The sequence below is a fragment of the Haematobia irritans genome, chromosome 3 (genome assembly GCF_050003625.1).
Source record: "Haematobia irritans isolate KBUSLIRL chromosome 3, ASM5000362v1, whole genome shotgun sequence".
NCBI classification, from domain to species: Eukaryota; Metazoa; Arthropoda; class Insecta; order Diptera; family Muscidae; genus Haematobia; species Haematobia irritans.
In genome coordinates, this window is record NC_134399.1 from 176,910,305 (window position 1) to 176,930,696 (window position 20,392).

The 20,392-nt window shown below is 25.9% G+C and overlaps 1 protein-coding gene across 2 annotated transcripts in view; it reads right to left on the reverse strand.

Annotated features, from left to right (window-relative positions):
- mew (multiple edematous wings) overlaps positions 1-20,392 on the reverse strand; it is a 309,829-nt gene that overhangs the window by 40,561 nt on the left and 248,876 nt on the right. Inside the window, exons 2-3 of one of the 2 annotated variants that reach the window (XM_075299217.1) lie at positions 16,194-16,321; positions 8,194-8,217 (exon numbers count right to left, since the gene is read on the reverse strand). In XM_075299217.1, coding sequence (XP_075155332.1) covers positions 8,194-8,217; positions 16,194-16,321 — 152 coding nt within the window. The remainder of the gene's footprint in view (positions 1-8,193; positions 8,218-16,193; positions 16,322-20,392) is intronic. The other variant, XM_075299218.1, reaches the window with a different exon arrangement.

The following is a 20,392-nucleotide window of genomic DNA, read 5'->3' on the forward strand; positions in this document are numbered from 1 at the left end:
TCAAGTTTTTACAGGATTGATTTTTATACCCTCCACCATAGGATGGGGGTCATTCCGTTTGTAACACATCCAAATATTGCTCTAAGACCCCATAAAGTATATATATTCTGGGTCGTGGTGAAATTCTGAGTCAATCTGAGCATGTCCGTCCGTCCGTCTGTTGAAATCACGCTAACTTCCGAACGAAACAAGCTATCGACTTGAAACTTGGCAAAAGTAGTTGTTAGTGATGTAGGTCGGATGGTATTGCAAATGGGCCATATCCGTCCACTTTTACGTATAGCCCCCATATAAACGGACCCCCAAATTTGGATTGCGATTGCTCTTAAAGAAGCAAATTTCAACCGATCCGGCTGAAATTTGGTACATGGTGTTAGTATATGGTCTCTAACAACCACGCAAAAATTGGTCCACATCGGTCCATAATTATATATAGCCCCCATATAAACCGATCCCCCGATTTGGCTTGCGGAGCCTCTAAGAGAAGCAAATTTCATCCGATCCGGCTGAAATTTGGTACATGGTGTTGGTATATGTTCTCTAATGACCATGCCAAAATTGGTCCACATCGACCCATAATTATATATAGCTCCCATATAAGCCGAACCCCAGATTTGACCTCCGGAGCCTCTTAGAGGAGCAAACTTCATCCGATCCGGTTGAAATTTGGCACGTGGTGTTAGTATATGGTCTCTAACAACCATGCAAGAATTGGTCCATATCGGTCCATAATTATATATAGCCCCCATATAAATCGATCCCCAGTTTTGTCCTCCGGAGCCTCTTGGAGGAGCAAAATTCATCCGATCCGGTTGAAATTTGGAACATGGTGTTAGAATGTGGTCTCTAACAAACACACAAGAATTGGTCCATATCGGTCCATAATTATATATAGCCCCCATATAAACCGTTCCCCAGATTTGATCTCCGGGGCCTCTTGGAGGAGCAAAATTCATCCGATCCGGTTGAAATTTGCAACGTGGTGTTAGTATAAGGCCGCTAATAACCATGCCAAAATTGGTCCATATCGGTCTATAGTTATATATAGCCGATCCCCGATCATACAAAAATTGGTCCATATCGGTTCATAATCATGGTTGCCACTCGAGCCAAAAATAATCTATAAAAATTTTATTTTGTCAAAATTTTATTTCTATAGAAAATTTTTTCCAAATTTTATTTCTATAGTAAATTTTGTCAAAATTTTATTTCTATAGAAACTTTAAACTTAGTTATATACGTATTTAATCGGCCTTTTTTTAGTTTTATATGTACCACGTATGGACTATGTGGTATATATTACGGTGTTAGGAAGTTTTAAGATACCTTGCCATCGGCTTCAGTAGAAGTTTCTACGCAATCCATGGTAGAGGGTACATAAGCTTCGGCCTGGCCGAACTTACGGCCGTATATACTTGTTTTAAATTGATGTTGATTGCAAAACTCACTACTTTCTATTTTCAATCACTTTTTTGATTGAAAAAAAAAAAATTTCAATAACTTAGTGTGTTTAGTTTAATTTAAAAATTTAATTTTTTCAATTAAATTTTTAATTAAAATATTACATTAAATGTTAAGCCTTTTATTAAACTGACTCAATCTTTCGAATAAAATCCCAATTGATTTCAATTTGGAAAATATCAGCTGCCTCGTAGTGGTTGATATGTATAGCGAGCAACTACAGCTTGTTATCATTTGTGAACCCGATGAATGATGCCAAAAATATTGGGAAATTCGACTTTTTTCAGCAAAATCGATATAGATCGAACTTTTCTATTTTATTCTTTTTTAGAGTCTCATCATCTCACAATAAAATTTCGGGGGAAATATTTTGACCCATCTTCATCACAACTTTCACAGAAAGGATTCATTCCATCCTTATATAAAATTACCCAAAAAGATCTAAACAATGCATTGGAATATGTTTGGAATAATGGTGGTGATGCATGCATTTTATGTTATAAAAAAACATTAATGGTTCGTTTTTGCCGCTGTTGAGGACCATGGTGCTGGTGCCTCCACAATAGTCCAATGGAAGTTCGTTTTTTCTTTGCTTTTTTATTTCAGCCCCCCATGTCTGTCTATACGGGGTGATGTGCGCATTTAAATTGGAAATTTATGAACTGCATTTTTGTTGTTTACATACACAGACATACCCCAAAAAGGCGTTTTGTGGTGAATCTTTGGCACGATATTTGCAAAAAAAAAAACACACAAATCCAATGGAAAAAGAAGACAACTTAGACTCGGACACAATTGAAGATCTTGATGCTAATCGAAAAATATTCATACGTATATCTAATAATAGTAAAGAATAAAAATGCTGATAATGTATGTCCACAGAATAGAGCTTTAAAAAATTTATAGAGAACATCTCTGAAGAGTGCAAAATTAGCTAAACATTATTTGTAATGTACGAAGTAATGCATGAAGTAACTATAAGGCTTTTTGACTAATACACTCTATGGCAGTATTTTAACTACCCTTTAAGGTACAAGATTGAGAATTTTTAATGAAGATTCAAAAATTTTATTTCTTTGTCCTTTTTAAATAGAACTTACGTATGTTCTAAATAATACAAAACTAATAAAAAATTCACCAAAACCTTGGCTATATAATTTTCTTTATCTAAAATTAATAATTAAATATTTAAGGAGCTATTGAAGGGAAATATCTCTCAATTTATTGAAAGTTCATCGAAGAAATTCATGGGATAAAATTTTTAAGGACAAATTTCTGTATATTAGAAGAAAGTTTGCAATCTTTGCTTCAAATTTTTTTTTATTAAATTTAGGACACAAATTTTGAAAATTTCCGTCCCTCCCTAAATTTGTATGACTTTGAAGAAAGCCAATTTTTTCTTAAAACAATAAAAAACATTTTTGTATTAAAAGACTTATTTTGAGGATATTGTATCCTTGGGTTAAACGTTTGTTTGGAATTAAAACAAAAAAAAAACATTTTTATGTGTTATCATTTGGAGTTATAAAACTCGGCGAAAAGTAAACAGAAATTAGAAGCTTCGCCTTATAGATGAAATACTTATTGCATACAGTTTTTTTTCTGAAATTTCCTCTCCGCAATTTTGCTTGACACTGTATAGCTTTTAGCATAACATCATATTTAGATTTTATGCTACAGATAGTCAAAACATTATCTTCATCATCATCATCATCCTCGTCAACATCTATAGACTGGGAAGTTTTTTGCATTTATGCGTTTCTTGACTCATAATATCCAATACAAGAGTTGTTGTTTTCGTTTTATGTTCTGATTATTAAGATTTTTTTTTTCAGTTTTTGTTTTTTTTTTTTTGATATTTTTGTTGACCATTTTTGTGCGATATACATAATTAAAAATGTTTATGCGTTCCACATTTGCAAAAGTTTTTTTTTTTATTATTGTAGCAATCATATGAATGCAATTTTTATGAGTATGCAGCAATTAAATGTGTGTTATGTATAGTGGATTGGTCTATCTTTTGTTTTTGGCCCAATTGAGATTATAAGCCACAGACATGGAAATGACAAAATTATGCATTTTTGACAATAAAGAGAGTGTTGAATAAAATATTGCTATAATTGGCAATTTTAAAAATAGTTTTTTTTAAGAAAAAAATTTAAATTATTATTTTTAGACATATATGGAATGGCGATTATTCATAGGTATTAATTGACTACTTTTAGAATTGAATTTGTAAAATTAATTTTCATAGAATATAAATACCCAAAGGTATCTATTAAAATAGTCACGAAACTACACGAGAGTCACGATAATAAAAAAATGTTGAATAAAATATATCTCGAATTTGGCAAATTTACATTTTTTTTTTCAAGGAACGATATTCCTCCAAGTTCCAAAATTTGGATTCACAAACACGTTTGCCATTCGAGCCAATAATAAACTACCAATTTTTTAAGAACATTTTACCAAAAACTATCGAAGAGAAGAGAATTTTATTTCTCAGAGATTGTGGTTATTAGTTTTGTCAAATTTTTATTTTTATAGAAGATTTTGCCAAAAATTTACTTCTATCGAAAATTTTGTAAATTTTGTTTTCTATAGAAAATTTTGTTAAAATTTTATTTCTATAGAAAATTTTGTTAAAATTTTATTTTTATAGATAATTTTGCCAACATTTTATTTCTATAGAAAATTTTGTTAAAATTTTATTGTATAGAAAATTTTGGCAAAATTTTGTTTCTATAGACAAGTTTGGATAAATTTTATTTCTATAGACAAGTTTGGCAAAATTTTATTTTTATAGAAAATTTTGGCTAAATTTTATTTTTATAGAAAATGTTGTTAAATTTTTATTTCTACACTGGTAGAAAAAGTTTCGTTATATTAATGAAATGTGTCATTAAAATTGAGCCAATGAAACAAATTCATTGATATAACGAAATTTTTCGTTATTATAACGAATTTTCTGTTAGTCAACGAAACGTTTCGTACTATTAACGAAAATTTTCATTGTCTTAATGAAAATGTTTCGTTATATCAATGAAAAATTTTCGTTGGCTCAATTTTAATGAAATTTTCTTTGTGTGTATAAAAAAATTTGTCAAAATTTTATTTCTATGAAAACTTTGTCATTTTTTTATTTCTGTAGGAAATTTTGTTAAAATTTTAGTTCTTAAGAAGATTTTCCCAAAATTTTATTTCTATAGAAAATTTTGTCAAAATTATATTTCTATAGGAAACTTTGTTAAAATTTTATTTCTATAGAAAATTTTGTTAAAATTTTATTTCCATAGAAAATTTTGTTAAAATTTTATTTCTATAGAAAATGTTGTCAAAATTTTATTTTTTTAGAAAATTTTGTTAAAATTTTATTGTATAGAAAATTTTGTCAAAAACTTTTTTTGTAGACAATTTTGGCGAAATTTTATTTTTATAGAAAATTTTGTTAAAATTTTATTTCTATAGGAAGTTTGGTCAAAATTTTATTTCTATAGGAAGTTTGGTCAAAAATTTTATTTATATAAAAAAAATTGCCAAAAATTCATTTCTATAGAAAATTTTGCAAAAAATTTATTTCTATAGGAAGTTTTGTCAAAATTTTTAATTTTATAGAAGATTTTGCCAAAATTTTATTTCTATAAAAAAATTGCCAAAAATTATTTCTATAGAAAATTTTGCCAAAATATAATTTCTATAGAAAATATTGTCAAAATTTTTTTTCTGTAGAAAATTTTCTCAAAAATTTATTTTTATAGAAAACAGAAAATCTTATTTCGCAGAGTTTGTGGTTATTAGTTTTGTCAAATTTTTATTTCTATAGAAAATTTTGTTAAAATTTTATTTCTATAGAAAATTTTATTTCTATAGAAAATTTAGTTAAGATTTTATTTCTATAGGAATTTTTGTTAACATTTTATGTCTATAGAAAATTTTGTTAAAATTTTATTTCTATAGAAAATTTTGTTAAAATTTTATTTGTATAGAAAATTTTGTAAAAATTTTATTTTTATAGTAGATTTTGCCAACATTTTATTTTTATAGAAAATTTTGTAAAATTTCATTGTATAGAAAATTTTGTCAAAATTTTATTTCTGTAGAAAATATTGTCACAATTTTATTTCTACAGAAAATGTTGTCAATATTTTATTTTTATAGAAAAATTTGTTAAAATTTTATTTCTATAGAAAAATTTCCCAAAACTTTACTTCTATAGAAAATGTTGCCAAAATTTTACTTCTATAGAAAATGTTGCCAAAATTTTATTTCTATAGAAAGATTTCCAATATTTTATTTCTATAGAAGATTTTACCAAAAATTTATTTCTATAGAAAATTTTGCCAAAAATTTTATTTTTGTAGGAAGTTTTGTTAAAATTTTATTTTTATAGAAGGTTTTGTCAAAATTTTATTTCTGTAAAAAAAAAAATTGCCAAAAATTTATTTCTATAGAAAATTTTGCCAAAATATAATTACTATAGAAAATATTGTCAAAATGTTTTTCTATAGAAAATTTTCTCAAAAATGTATTTTTATAGAAAAGAGAAAATCTTATTTGGCAGAGTTTGTGGTTATTAGTTTTGTCAAATTTTTATTTCTGTAGAAAATTTTGTTAAAATTTTATTTCTATAGAAAATTTTGTTAAAATTTTATTTCTATAGAAAATTTTGTTAAAATTTTATTTTTATAGAAAATTTTGCCAACATTTTATTTCTCTAGAAAATTTTGCCAACATTTTATTTCCATAGAAAATTTTGTTAAAATTTTATTGTATAGAAAATTTTGTCAAAAATTTATTTCTATAGACAATTTTGGTAAAATTTTATTTCTATAGAAAGTTTTGTTAAAATTGTATTTCTATAGAAAATGTTGTCAAAATTTTATTTCTATAGATAATTTTGCCAAAATTTTATTTTTATAAAAAAATTTGTTAAAATTTTATTGTATAGAAAATTTTGTCAAAATTTTATTTTTATAGACAATTTTGTTAAAATTTTATTTCTATAGACAATTTTGTTAAAATTTTATTTTTATAGAAAATTTTCTTGAAATTTTATTTCTATAGAAAATTTTGTCAAAATTTTATTTCTATAAACAATTTTGCCAAAAATTTTATTTCTATAGAAAATTTTGTCAAAATTTTATTTCTATAGGAAGTTTTGTCAAAATTTTATTTTTATAGAAAATTTTGTCAAAATTTTATTTCTATATAAAAATTGCCAAAAATTTATTTCTATAAAATATATTGCAAAAATTTTATTTCTATAGGAAGTTTTGTCAAAATTTTATTTCTATAGAAAATTTTGCAAAATATAATTTCTATAGAAAATTTTCTTAAAAAAATTATTTCTATAGAAGATTTTACCAACATTTTATTTTCTACAGAAAATTTTGTCAAAATTTAGTTGGCGAGGAATATTTTGCAAAATCTACCAAAATATCAAGAATTCAATCAATCTACCAAACAGTAAAAAATCTACCATTTTTGGTAGAATGCTACCAACTGTTTCAACCGTGTTCGCAAATCGCAATAATTTATTTTTCTTATATATAATGAAGAAACTCTGGGATTTAAATCCAACTTCAACCCAGAGCTATATTGCCAAATATTAAGTTTATATGTTTTAGGGTTAAGAAAATTTTGCGATTTAATTTTGCCATTTAAATTAAATTATTAGTTTCTGGTAACATACGCTATAGCGATTATTGAATGGGGTGAAATGAATATTTTTAAAATGTAATCAAACTTCATAATTTTCATGGGATAAAAACATCCAAAGTAACCTATTAAAAGCAACAATCAGACAGCGGACAATTTTATGTCACCACTGATATGAAATGTATGAAATTTTCTATTATACAGAAAATTCATTACAATAAGGAATTTTTTCTATTTATGAAATTGTCATTGGCTTAATATTAATATAATAACTAGTGTATTTTCCGCTCACTATGTCAATAAGTGTTACACTTAAAAATTACATATAAAAAAATATCATATATCTGCAAACTTTTTTCTTAATTTTTTTTGTGCATATTTTTAAAACTTTATCGTCATGAATTTGCAGGAAACAGAGCAGAAATTTGCACTATATTCAAAAAATGTGCACTATATAAATGCTTGCGATGATTCTTTTTTTCCCCCGCTATAAGAAGTAATGGAATAGATAAAAAAAACTAAAAAATACAATTACAAATTTGGCATTATGCCAAGTGGGAAAAAACACATTTACGGAATATATAAGACAAATTAAAAAGAAATGTAACAAATGGTTATAAATAGATTACAAGTAAAATGTATATATACAAAAAAATTAAAATTAAAAATTAATAAAAAAATTATAGTATTAGTAATAAATTATGATTTAAAAAATTAAAATCATAACAAAAAAGCAACTACTTAAGAAAAATTACATGATTGTAGGTTAATTACAATTATATGTACAATATTAAAAATGTTAAAAAAATTTATAAAATTATAGCATGCTTAAAATAATAAGAAAAAGCCAATTTTAGTTACATCTGCGCTTTGTATGTGTGTTTGTTTGCAGAAAAAAGCCTTTTGTTTTAAATTAAAATTCGGTGCGTAGATTAATAATCATTTGTTAAAAAAAAAAATAGAAACAAAAAATATATACAATGTTTAATTTTTTTTTAAATATTTTCAATGGATTGTTGTTGTTAATTTATTTTGGAATGAAAATGTAACAAATAAAGCACCCATACCACTTACTAGGTTCATAGACTCCTTCAGGCGCTACAGAAGAGTAGTAGTAGTAATAATTTATTTTTGTAATTAAATTTTTTTTTTGTTTAAAACAAAAAAATTGTGGTGATATATTTTGTTTTTTTTTTCGTTGGTTTAGTAGCAGATTTTGCGTAGCAGTTGTTTTAATTATTTTTTTTTTTGGTGAAGAAAATTTGTGTATATTGTTTGTACATCCATTTTAGAGTTGAGGGAAACCAACCAACGTTGACCAATTTCGTAGTAGTTTTTATTTTAAGGGAACACAAATTTTAAATATTTAACATAAATTAAAAAAACGAAATAGGAGGAAAAGAAAATTAGAAAAAAACATAAAATAATATAATTAACTATTTTTTTTAGAATTAAGAAAAACGCTTTTCTAATTTCTAATTTCTTTTTTTTGCCAATTTCAAAGTCATCTTTTAGCAAAAGTAAGTGGTAAACCAAATGAGATTAGGCCGAAATGTTTTTAATATTGCTTACAGGTTTTCATTAAATTTTTGTATACCCTACATTAAAAATTGGAAATTTTAAATTAAAAAACTATTTGGTACATGAAGTTAATGACGATTTTTTTTTTTCAAAATTGTGATGGAGTGCAAGAGACGCAGCAGTAAAAGATTCTCTAAATGGTTTATTATATGGCATCTCGGTTATGAAAACGAGATCCTCTGTTATCGAAAGAAGTTCACCAACTGTGGTGTCACATTGGACTGAATTACCCTGAGGGGGAAATACACCATTTTGTAGTGGGGTCATCGGACTTTTGGTCTTGGCTTAAATGGTGCACTGCAGATATAGGGCGTGACATGATGACGATAAAATTTAATATGTTGGAAAACGAAATCATGAAACACGAAGAACGACCAAAGGATAATAGGAGAAACTGGGCAGACGTAGCTGTAACTCAGGATCGTATACACGAGGTGACTTTAACCACAGATTGTGATTCATTGACGTCAGAAATAGATATCCTGGAAGCTACCGTGGTGCAATGTTTAGCATGCCCGCCTTGTATAGACAATGGACTGAATAGTCTTAGTGAGAAGTTCTGGTGGGCTAGGCTAGAGAAGTTCTGGTGGGCTAGGCCACTATCAGAATTTGTAGGGAAAAATCCCCTTTCACCAATGATTTATTTATAAGTCAATGGAACCAAGATGGGACTGGGCGTATATGTGTTGAAACCAGAAATCGAAATCCAATTCCGAATACCAAAGCAGAGGACAATCCTTCAGGCAGAAGTATGGGCAATTGCTGATTTTATTGAATAGATCAGCAATAACTCGTGTCCAATGAATGTGAATATATTCAGGATAGCCGGAAGGCGAAAAAGGTATTTGAACTCGGAGATAACAAAGCCCACAGAAGGGTAGTGGGATTTTTTTAGAGTTGAGGGCAAATTTGTCTGTGGCTTTATTTTGTTCCCATTGGTCATTCACCATCTTAATAACCTTTTTACGCAATGTAACAAGGCTTTCAAATATCAAAAGGCATACCTAGAATGAACAAAATCGACCTTTTAATTGAATATTCGGACCGGTAGAACTGATGTTCTCAGCGTCTTAAAACCGGGTTTCGGTTTTGTTATTTCAATGTTAAAGTGTCCATTTAACACCAGGTGTAGGTAATTATACCCGGTTATTGTGAGAAAAAAGTAACGGTTTTAGAAATCAACTTTCATAAACAACCGAATTTTTATCACTCTAGGCATACCAAGAGATTCCAGTTGCCCTGAATTATGTTGGAAATTCCCTGGTATGATCCTGTGGCCGGGTATGATGCTGTGGCCAGGCACCCATATTTGGCAAATATAAGCCATCTCGTTGAGAGATTTTCAGCAATCCAAATAGTCGGATTTTTTATCAACAGAATTCAGTTTTACTGAACTATGTTGGAAGTTCCCTGGTATGATTCGTGGTCGGCCATCTATATTTGGCCAATAATTGACCTTCAGCCATCTCGTTGAGAGATTTTCGATAATCCAAAAAACGGGTTTTTGATCACCATAGTCACTCTAGGCACTCTAGGCATACCAAGAGATTCCAGTTGCCCTGAATTATGTTGGAAATTCCCTGGTATGATCCTGTGGCCGGGTATGATCCTGTGGCCAGGCACCCTTACTTGGCAAATATCAGCCATCTCGTTGAGAGATTTTCAACAATCCAAATAGTCGGATTTTTTATCAACAGAATTCAGTTTTACTGAACTATGTTGGAAGTTCCCTGGTATGATTCGTGGTCGGCCATCTATATTTGGCCAATAATTGACCTTCAGTCATCTCGTTGAGAGATTTTCGACAATCCAAATAACCGGGTTTTTTATCACTCGAGACATACCAACAGAATCCACTTGTCGTGAACTATGTGGGAAGTTCCCTGGTATGATTCTGTGGCCGGCCATCTATATTTGACCAATGTTGACCTTCAGCCATATCGTTGAGAGATTTTCGATAATCCAAATAACCCGGTTTTTAACCATCATAGTCATACCAACAGATTCCAGTTGCCCTGAACATTGTTGGAAGTTCCCAGGTATGAATATTGACCTTTAGCCATATCGTGGAGAGATTTTCGGCAATCCAAAAAATTGGGGTTTTTATCATTCAGGCATACCAACAGTTTCCAGTTGCCCTGAGCTATGTAGTAAGTTTCTATGTTAACTCTTGCGCTATTTAATTCCCTGGTATGTTCCTGTGAGTAGACACCTATATGAGGTGAATATTCAGCCATCTCGTTGAGAGATTTTCGACAACCTATCATACTTCTTAGATGAGTCTAAGGATTTCTTTGGAGGATGGCTTTGTATTGTAGTTCTTGTTCCCCCGGGGAATATCTACACATTTGGTATGGTCCATGCACCCATATTAGGGCTCGATAGACCAGCTCAGCCATCTCCTTAAGAGATATGCCACAGTAAATGCTTGTTTATGAGTTGAGGAACACAGAGCTCAAGGATTTGATAGCAGGTTCATTGTGTTACATATCAATCAATTTTCTAAATGAAAGCTGGATTTTTATCTCTTTACCTCTAAACTCTAATCGAAAGACAGATGGACTATTTAGAATGGCCTAAACCGATTAGGTTTTTAACTGTACATTATTCTGTAGGGTATACAAAAATCGGCTGAATACCGATTTTATCTAAAACCTTTGATCACATAAGCAGTTAGCATTTTGTTTTCAATCTGTTATTTGAATATAATAAAATTTAGTTCTTGTTTTTTAGAATTTCGCATTTGCTAAAATAAGCTTTTTGTTAAAAATAATTTTTATAATTTTTTGTAGCTTTTTCTTTCTTTCAAAATATAAATACATTACAATAGTTGAACATTTTACTAGAATAAGTAAAGTGTTTTTATTTTGCTTTAGATTTGCGCATACAAATATTTGTATTATTTACACATACAAAATTTCTCTATAATGAACCTTTTTTCGGCATAAATAATATATATTTTACTGATAATAATCATAATCATTGATTTTTAGTCACAATATCACATATCAGAGCTGAGATGTTTGCTGCACTAATAGACTAAACTAAAACAAATATAATTATAGGTCACATTTATATATAAATAAAAAATATATATTAAAAAAAATGTTTTTAGATACATAAATTGCTTTTGTTGTAATTTGATGGATAAGAAAGATAGTTCAAGTTCATCTAAGGCAAATCAAGAAGAAAATATTTTCTAACTACTTTATTTGGGAGAAAGTTATTTATTTATTTATGTATAAAAAAATATATTTAACACATGTTTTCATATATATGTATATGCTTCTCTAACTACTATAAATTATAAAAAAGGATTATTTACAAACACCTTTTTTGATTTTCAATAAAATTATAAAAAAAAAATAATTCTAATTAATTTCTTTTTTCTTCTAAAAAACAGAAACAAGGCAAACGAAACCTATTAAAAACAATTATTATTGGAAAACAAAGCCAATTACAAAAAATTATTATTTTGTTGTTAGAAAAAAAAGTTTGTTTCTCATCCATAAAAGTTCCCTTCACATAGCCTGGATATATATATTTGATTTTAAAGAAACAAAAACCTCCACCATTATTTAAGGTTTAATTCAAATATAAATAAATATAGTAAAAATGTCATTTCTTTTCAATTTGCTTGTTTATAATCACAAAAAAAATCTAAACTAATTTTGTTTGTATAAATAAAGTAAATTATTTTGTAAAATATTGGGGACATATATAATTTATAAACTTTAGAATATAATGTATATACTTAAAGGATTGATAAAGACAAGTAAAGATAGAGAAATCCAGAAAACTAAATTTTAAGTCAAAGAGTTGATAACATTTTATAAGTACGAGTTTTTTTTAAATAGACCAAAATCTCGGCCTTTACAAAAAAAAAAAACAAAAAAAAAAAAATCCGAAAAAAAGATTTTGTTTCTATTTTAAAGGAATCTGAAACCGATCTTGAAAATTGGAAATATTATATAGGGAACCGCACTTTAAATCTACGGAATTTGTGATAAAGAGTCATAAATTGCAACTTAAAGCGAAATTTTAAGATTTAATATTAAAAATGTCTATACTTTTTGCCATTACAAAAAAAATCTATTAGTTTTCCATATAATTTTAATTGAAATAATATTTAATTAATTTTTTAATCAAAACACAATTCTGATACAAACAATCAAAAATCAATCAATTAAGTTCTTTAATGGTGCTGGTGATAGTTAATATCAATCCCGTGATTAAATCAATTTCAATTAAAACTTAATTGGATCACTTAATTTTGTAACTGAAACCAAAAAATATTTTTTGTGTAGTGTCCAATCGGCTATTATACACAGGAAACACTTTTGTCAACATTTTATTTCTAAAGAAAATTTTGTCAAAATTTTACTTCTATAGAAAATTTTGTCAAAATTTTATTTCTATAGAAAATTTTGTCAAAATTCTATTTCCATATAAAATTTTGTCAAAATTCTGTTTCCATATAAAATTTGTCAAAATTCTGTTTCCATATAAAATTTGTCAAAATTCTATTTCCATATGAAATTTTAAAAAAATATTTCCATGGAAAATTTTGTCAATTTTTTATTTCTATAGAAAATTTCATCAAAATGTTATTTCTATAGAAAATTTTGTCAAAATTTCATTTCTATAGAAAATTTTGTTAAAATTTCATTTCTATAGAAAATTTTTTAAAAATTTTATTTCTATAGAAAAATTTTGTTAAAATTTTATTTCTATAGAAAGTTTTGTCGAAATTCTATTTCTATAGAAAATGTTGTCGAAATTCTATTTCTAACAAAATTTTGCCAAACGTTTATTTCTATAGAAAATTTTGTCAAATATTTATTTCTAACGGAGATTTTATCAAAATTTTATTTCTAAAGACATTTTTTCAAAATTCTATTTCTATAGAAAATTTTGTCAAAATTTATTTCTATAGAAAATTTTTTTTCTATAGAAAATTTTTTTTCTATAGAAAATTTTGTCAAAATTTTATTTCTATAGAAAATTTTGTCAAACTTTTATTTCTAAAGAAAATTTTATCAAAATTTTATTTCTAATTTTTTTTTTTTCAAAATTCTATTTCTATAGCAAATTTTGTCAAAATTTTATTTTTTATAGAAAATGTTGTCAAAATTTTATTTCTGTAGAAAATTTTTGTCAAAATTTATTTCTATAGAAAATTTTTAATTTTGTAACTGAAACCAAAAACTATTTTTGTGTAGTGTCCAATCGGCTATTATACACAGGAAACAGTTTTGTCAAAATTTTATTTCTATAGAAAATTTTTTCAAAATTTTATTTCTATAGAAAATTATGTCAAAATTTTATTTCTATAGAAAATTTTGTAAAAATTCTATTTCCATATAAAAATTTGTCAAAATTCTGTTTCCATATAAAATTTTTCAAAATTCTGTTTCCATATAAAATTTGTCAAAATTCTATTTAAAAAATATTTCCATGGAAAATTTTGTCAATTTTTTATTTCTATAGAAAATTTCATCAAAATGTTATTTCTATAAAAAATTTTGTCAAAATTTCATTTCTATAGAAAATTTTGTTAAAATTTCATTTCTATAGAAAATTTTGTTAAAATTATATTTCTATAGAAAAATTTTGTTAAAATTTTATTTCTATAGAAAGTTTTGTCGAAATTATATGTCTATAGAAAATGTTGTCGAAATTCTATTTCTAACAAAATTTTGTCAAAAATTTATTTCTATAGAAAATTTTGTCAAAATTTTATTTCTATAGAAAACTTTGTCAAAAATGTATTTCTATAGAAAATTTTGTCAAAATTTTATTTCTATAGAAAATTTTGTCAAAATTTTATTTCTATAGAAAATTTGGTCAAAATTTTATTTCTATAAAAAATTTTGTCAAAATTCTATTTCTATAGAAAATTGTGTTAAAATTTTATTTCTCTAGAAAATTTTGTCAAAATTTTATTTCTATACAAAATTGTGTCAATATTTTATTTCTATAGAAAATTTTGTCAAAATTTTATTTCTATAGAAAATTTTGTCAAAATATTTATTTTCTATAGAATATTTTGTCAAAATTTTATTTCTATAGAAAATTTGGTCAAAATTTTATTTCTATAGAAAATTTTATTTCTATAAAAAATTTTGTCAAAATTCTATTTCTATAGAAAATTGTGTTAAAATTTTATTTCTCTAGAAAATTTTGTCAAAATTTTATTTCTATAGAAAATTTTGTCAAAATTTTATTATTTTAGAAAATTTTGTAAAAATTTTATTTCTATAGAATATTTAGTCAAAATTTTATTTCTATAGAAAATTTTGTCAAAATATTATTTCTATAGAAAATTTTACCAAAATTTTATTTTTATAGAAAATTTTGTAAAAATTTTGTTTCTATAGAATATTTTGTCAATACTTTATTTCTATAGAAAATTTTGTCAAAATTTTGTTTCTATAGAAAATTTTGTTAAAATTTTATTTCTATAGAAAATATTACCAACATTTTATTTCTATAACAAATTTTGTCAAAATTTTATTTCTATAGATATTTTTGTCAAAAAAAATATTTTTATAGAAAATTTTGTCAAAATTTTTTATCTGTAGAATATTTTATCACAATTTTATTTCTAAAGAAAACATTTTCAAATTGCATTTCTGTAGAAAATTTGTCAATATTCTATTTTTATAGAAAGTTTTGTCAATATTCTGTTTTTATAGAAAATTTGTTAAAATTTTATTTCTATAGAAAATTTTGTCAAAATTTTATTTCTATAGAAAATGTTGTCAGCATTTTATTTCTATACAAAATTTTGTCAAAATTTTATCGCTATAGAAAATTTTGTCAATATTTTATTTCTAAGTAAAATGAATGTACCTCTTATGTGGAGAGGAATACTTTGCAAAATCTACCAAAAACATCAAGAATTCTACCAAGCTACCAGACAGTACAAACTGTGGCAACCATGGTTTCTATAACTTTTTACCTGATCCCGATCAATGACGCCATTCGTCGTAATAATCGGACAAAACGACAGACGGACACTACATACGTCTAGCTAAACATATTCCAGCATTGTCGAGTGGACATTTCCATAGACTTCAGTATAGATGTCGAGGGGGGAAATGACTTAATTTAGCCTATGCTAAGCTCCAAAGGAAAAATCATAGTAGATAGTTTGTTTTTTAACAAAGTGTCTTCTAACACCACTAAAATTTCGAATTTTTAATAAAAATAAAATCATAATAATATTTTATTTGCAAGTAAAATTAATTTAATTTTTGTTTTTGGAAGTAAAGTTGTAATTAAAATTTTAAAATCTAAAAATTGGGCCTAATTTTGAATAGGATTGATTATTATACGATTTATTATTTTTCTTTTTTACTTGTTTATGATTTAGTTTTCTGGTTTCCCCTTTAAACTTTACTTTTACAATTGACTTATGGGAGTAATTACTAAAACTATAGAAACATCTATAATTTCCATTGGGAAATTCTAATAAAATGTATACTTACATCTTCGGCCATCCGTTATAACCTGTTCACAGTCATCGAAATTCTGTGTTATGGGACATTTGTAGAGAGCACCGGTTTTATTTGTGCCTGGTTGAAGATTTTTATCCAAGGGGGCGCCAACAAGAAGCCTAAAAACACACACACACAAAAATTAAAAACAAATTAATTAAAAAATTATAACAAATAATTGATGAATTATAACAAATATTTAATACCAGACATTTCTTAAAAAAAAAAACCATATGGTTAATAACACTTTAACCCTTCTATGATCATTATCTTTTTGTTATGGACCATATTGTGCCCTAAATACGTTATGGACTCCATTATAAGGATTATTGACTATATGGAATCTGTTGTCGCCCATCATCGAAATGTATGAATGAAGAATGTTGGCTGTTGTTGTGCAAGGGTTTAACGCAGATACTAAATTGAAATAAAAGCCCACTTGAAATGATAAAGATAAGAAATAAGAGAACGAGCAACGAGCAAACAAAGCCATTGATCTCTTATAGACTGATGGATATTTTTGGATACATTTCAAATTCAAAATTCATATATGAAAAGAAAAACACTTGTGAAAACAAGTTTTTCATTTATTTTTTGTGTTTTTTTGTGCAGCATTTTGCCATTATTACCCCTTTTTTATTGGTTTATGTTTTATTTTTGGGATTAAATTTTGTGATGTATTTGGGCGTATGGTTGAATGGAGATTGGTGGAATGTGGTGGCTGACCAGCTGTAGATGTAGAGGCGAGCACATTACATTAATGAATGGCCAATGCACTTTTGACAGTTGCCAAATATTGCTGCCGAAGAATTGCTAGCTAGCCGGTCTTTTGTCTGTTGGGCTGTCTATCATCGAACATATGCCATTCAAGTGTCAAAGACTTCACGCAGGCGCACTAAAATGGAGTATTAAAAAAAATTTGACAGCCCACCATTCACTCCTCTTCTAAAGCATTTTGTTGTTTTGTGAAGCCTTAATATCGCAATAAAAATCACCATTAATACTCATTTCCTCAATGCTGTTACAATTTTGAAAAAACAAAAAAAATACCCCTTCCTTTTTACCATCGTGTCTCTACTATAGCAGTGTTGTAAATGATGACGTTTTGTTTGATGTTGTCTTGCGAGTGAAGAAACAAAAATTAATTAACAAAGGCAACTGTTATTAATTATCCCAAACACTTGTGATGTCAGAGACCATTCGCCATATTTGTGGGTTAATTTTATATAACACCCATTTTAACATAACCGTCATATTATTAATATAGGAAAACTATAACAAGTTTTTTGGTGATATTACCACAAATTAATTTGGTGGCATATGGAGGTCGATATTTCTGTGTAGGAATATCTTTACTCTAATTAATGGTTTTAAGGGTTGAGAATGATTATTAAAATTTTTTGGTATACATAAAATTGAGAGACAATCTAAAAAGTGTTAGAATGGTCATCATAAAATGACTACAAAAAAGGGTCAAATGTTGTTTTCAATAGAAAATTTTGTCAAAAATTTATTTCGATATAAAATTTTGCCAAAAATTTTGTCAAAATTTTGTCAAAATTTTATTTCTATAGAAAATTTTGTCACAATTTCATTTCTATAAAAATTTTTGTAAACATTTTAGTTCTATAAAAAATTTTGACAAAATTTTAGTGCTATAGAAAATTTTGTCAAAATGTTCTTTCTATAGAAAATTTTGTCAAAATGTTCTTTCTATGGAAAATTTTGCCAAAATTTTATTTCTATAGAAAATGTTGGCAAAATTTTATTTCTATAGAAAATTTTTTCAAAATTTTATTTCTATAGAAAATTTTGTCAAAATTTTATCTCTATAGAAAATTTTGTCAAAAATTTATTTCTATAGGAAATTTTGTCATAATTTTATTTCTTAAGAAAATTTTGTCAAAATTTAATTTCTATAGAAAATTTGGCCAAAAATTTATTTCTACAGAAAATTTTGTCAAAATTTTATTTCTATAGAAAATTTTGCCAAAAATTTATTTCGATAAATAATTTTGTCAAAAATTTATTTCCATAAAAAAATTTTCAAAATTTTAGTGCTATAGAAAATTTTGTCAAAATTTTAGTGCTATAGAAAATCTTGTCAAAATTTTATTTCTATAGAAAATTTTGTCATAATTTTATTTGTTAAGAAAATTTTGCCAAAATTTAATTTCAATAGAAAATTTTGTCAAAATTTTATTTCTACAGAAAATTTTGTCAATTTTAGTGCTATAGTCAATATTTTAGTTATATACAAAATGTTGGCAAAATGTTATTCCTATAAATATTGTCAAAATTTTATTTCTACAGAAAATTTTGTCAAAAATTTATTTCTATAAAAAATTTTGTCAAAAATTTATTTCTATAAAAAATTTTGTCAAAAATTTATTTCTATAAAAAATTTTGTCAAAATTTTAGTGCTATAGAAAATTTTGTCAAAATTTTAGTGCTATAGAAAATTTTGTCAAAATTTTATTTCTATAGAAAATTTTGTCATAATTTTATTTCTACAGAAAATTTTGTCAAAATTTTATTTCTATAGAAAATTTTGTCAACATTTTATTTCTATAGAAAATTTTGTCAAAATTTTATTTCTATAGAAAATTTTGTTAAAAATTTATTTCTATAAAAAATTTTGTCAAAATTTTAGTTTTATAGAAAATGTTGTCAAAATTTAATTTCTATAAAAAATTTTGTCAACATTTTAGTTGTATAGAAAATTTTGTCAAAATTTAATTTCTACAGAAAATTTTGTCAACATTTTATTTCTATAGAAAATTTTGTCAAAATTTTATTTCTATAGAACATTTTGTCAAAATTTTATTTCTATAGAAAATTTTGTCAAAATTTTATTTCTATAGAAAATTTTGTAAAATTTTTGTAAAATTGTCAAAAATTTATTTCTATAAAAAAATTTACCAAAATTTTAGTGATATAGAAAATTTTGTCAATTTTTTTTCCACAAAAAATTTTGTTAAAATTTTATTTCTATAGCAAATGTTGTCAAAATTTTATTTCTATAGAAAATGTAGTCAACATTTTATTTCTATAGAAAATGTTGTCAAAATTTTATTTCTTTAAAAAATTGTGTCAAAATTTCGTTACTATAAAAAATTTTGTCAAAATTTTAGTGCTATATAAATTTTGTCTAAATTATATTTCTATAAAAATTTTTGTCAAAATTTTATTTCTATAGAAAATTTTGTCAAGATTTTATTTCTATACAAAATCTTGACAAAATGTTATTTCTATAGAAAATTTTGGGGAAGATCAATAGCCATGTGGCTATTGATACTCGCCTTTTGGTATTTGAAGATCAACTGATTATTACCACAAATAAGTTGAAACATAAGGGTAGGACGGCTTAACAGTCAACAGTTAGACTCTAATATTACACAAATAGGCTATTAAGCAATTTCGACCTGATTCAATAAGTGAATTGATTTTGAAAACCTATAAAAAGGATATACGTAATATAAGTATTTTCTACAAAAAGTAGTACAAAATGTCGATGTGTGCGTATAATGACGGTTATTAAGACTGTTGTACTCTGATGTACTGCAGACTATTATATCCTGATCACATAGTGCTATAGAGTATAAAAACCTACTGACGGTGGGTTTTATTAGAGATTACATATCAAATATTACACAAAATGGGTATAATGGATTTTCGAACTTTGAGCCTTCACCGAAAGAATTCTCTTCGTTAATTTTACGAAGAATTCTTCATTAACTATTCTTCGTGAATTCTTCATTAAAATAACGAAATTTTCATTCGTTTTCGTAAATTTTACGAAGAACATTTTACGAATATACGAAACTTCTACGAAATATTCTACATTAACTTTTCTTCCTAAAAAGTTCGTACTTTTAACGAAACTTTCTTCAAATTTCATGAATTTTGTGAAGAAGTTTTTACGAATATTCTACGAAACATTCTGCGTTAAAATTTCTTCATAAAAAGTACGAAACATTTTCTTTGAAATAACGAAGAAGTTTCATTGAAGTTGTAAAATTTCCGTTCGCGACATAAAATTGTCTTTTATAATGTGCTTGAGCGTATTCCTTTATACTATTTTTTTATGCATGTCTATGCTACTTCTCATTTGGGTGATAGAGCGCTATGAATAAAATTGAAGCAATAAAACTAAAATTTATTCAAAAACTTAAGATGTAAAGTAGTGA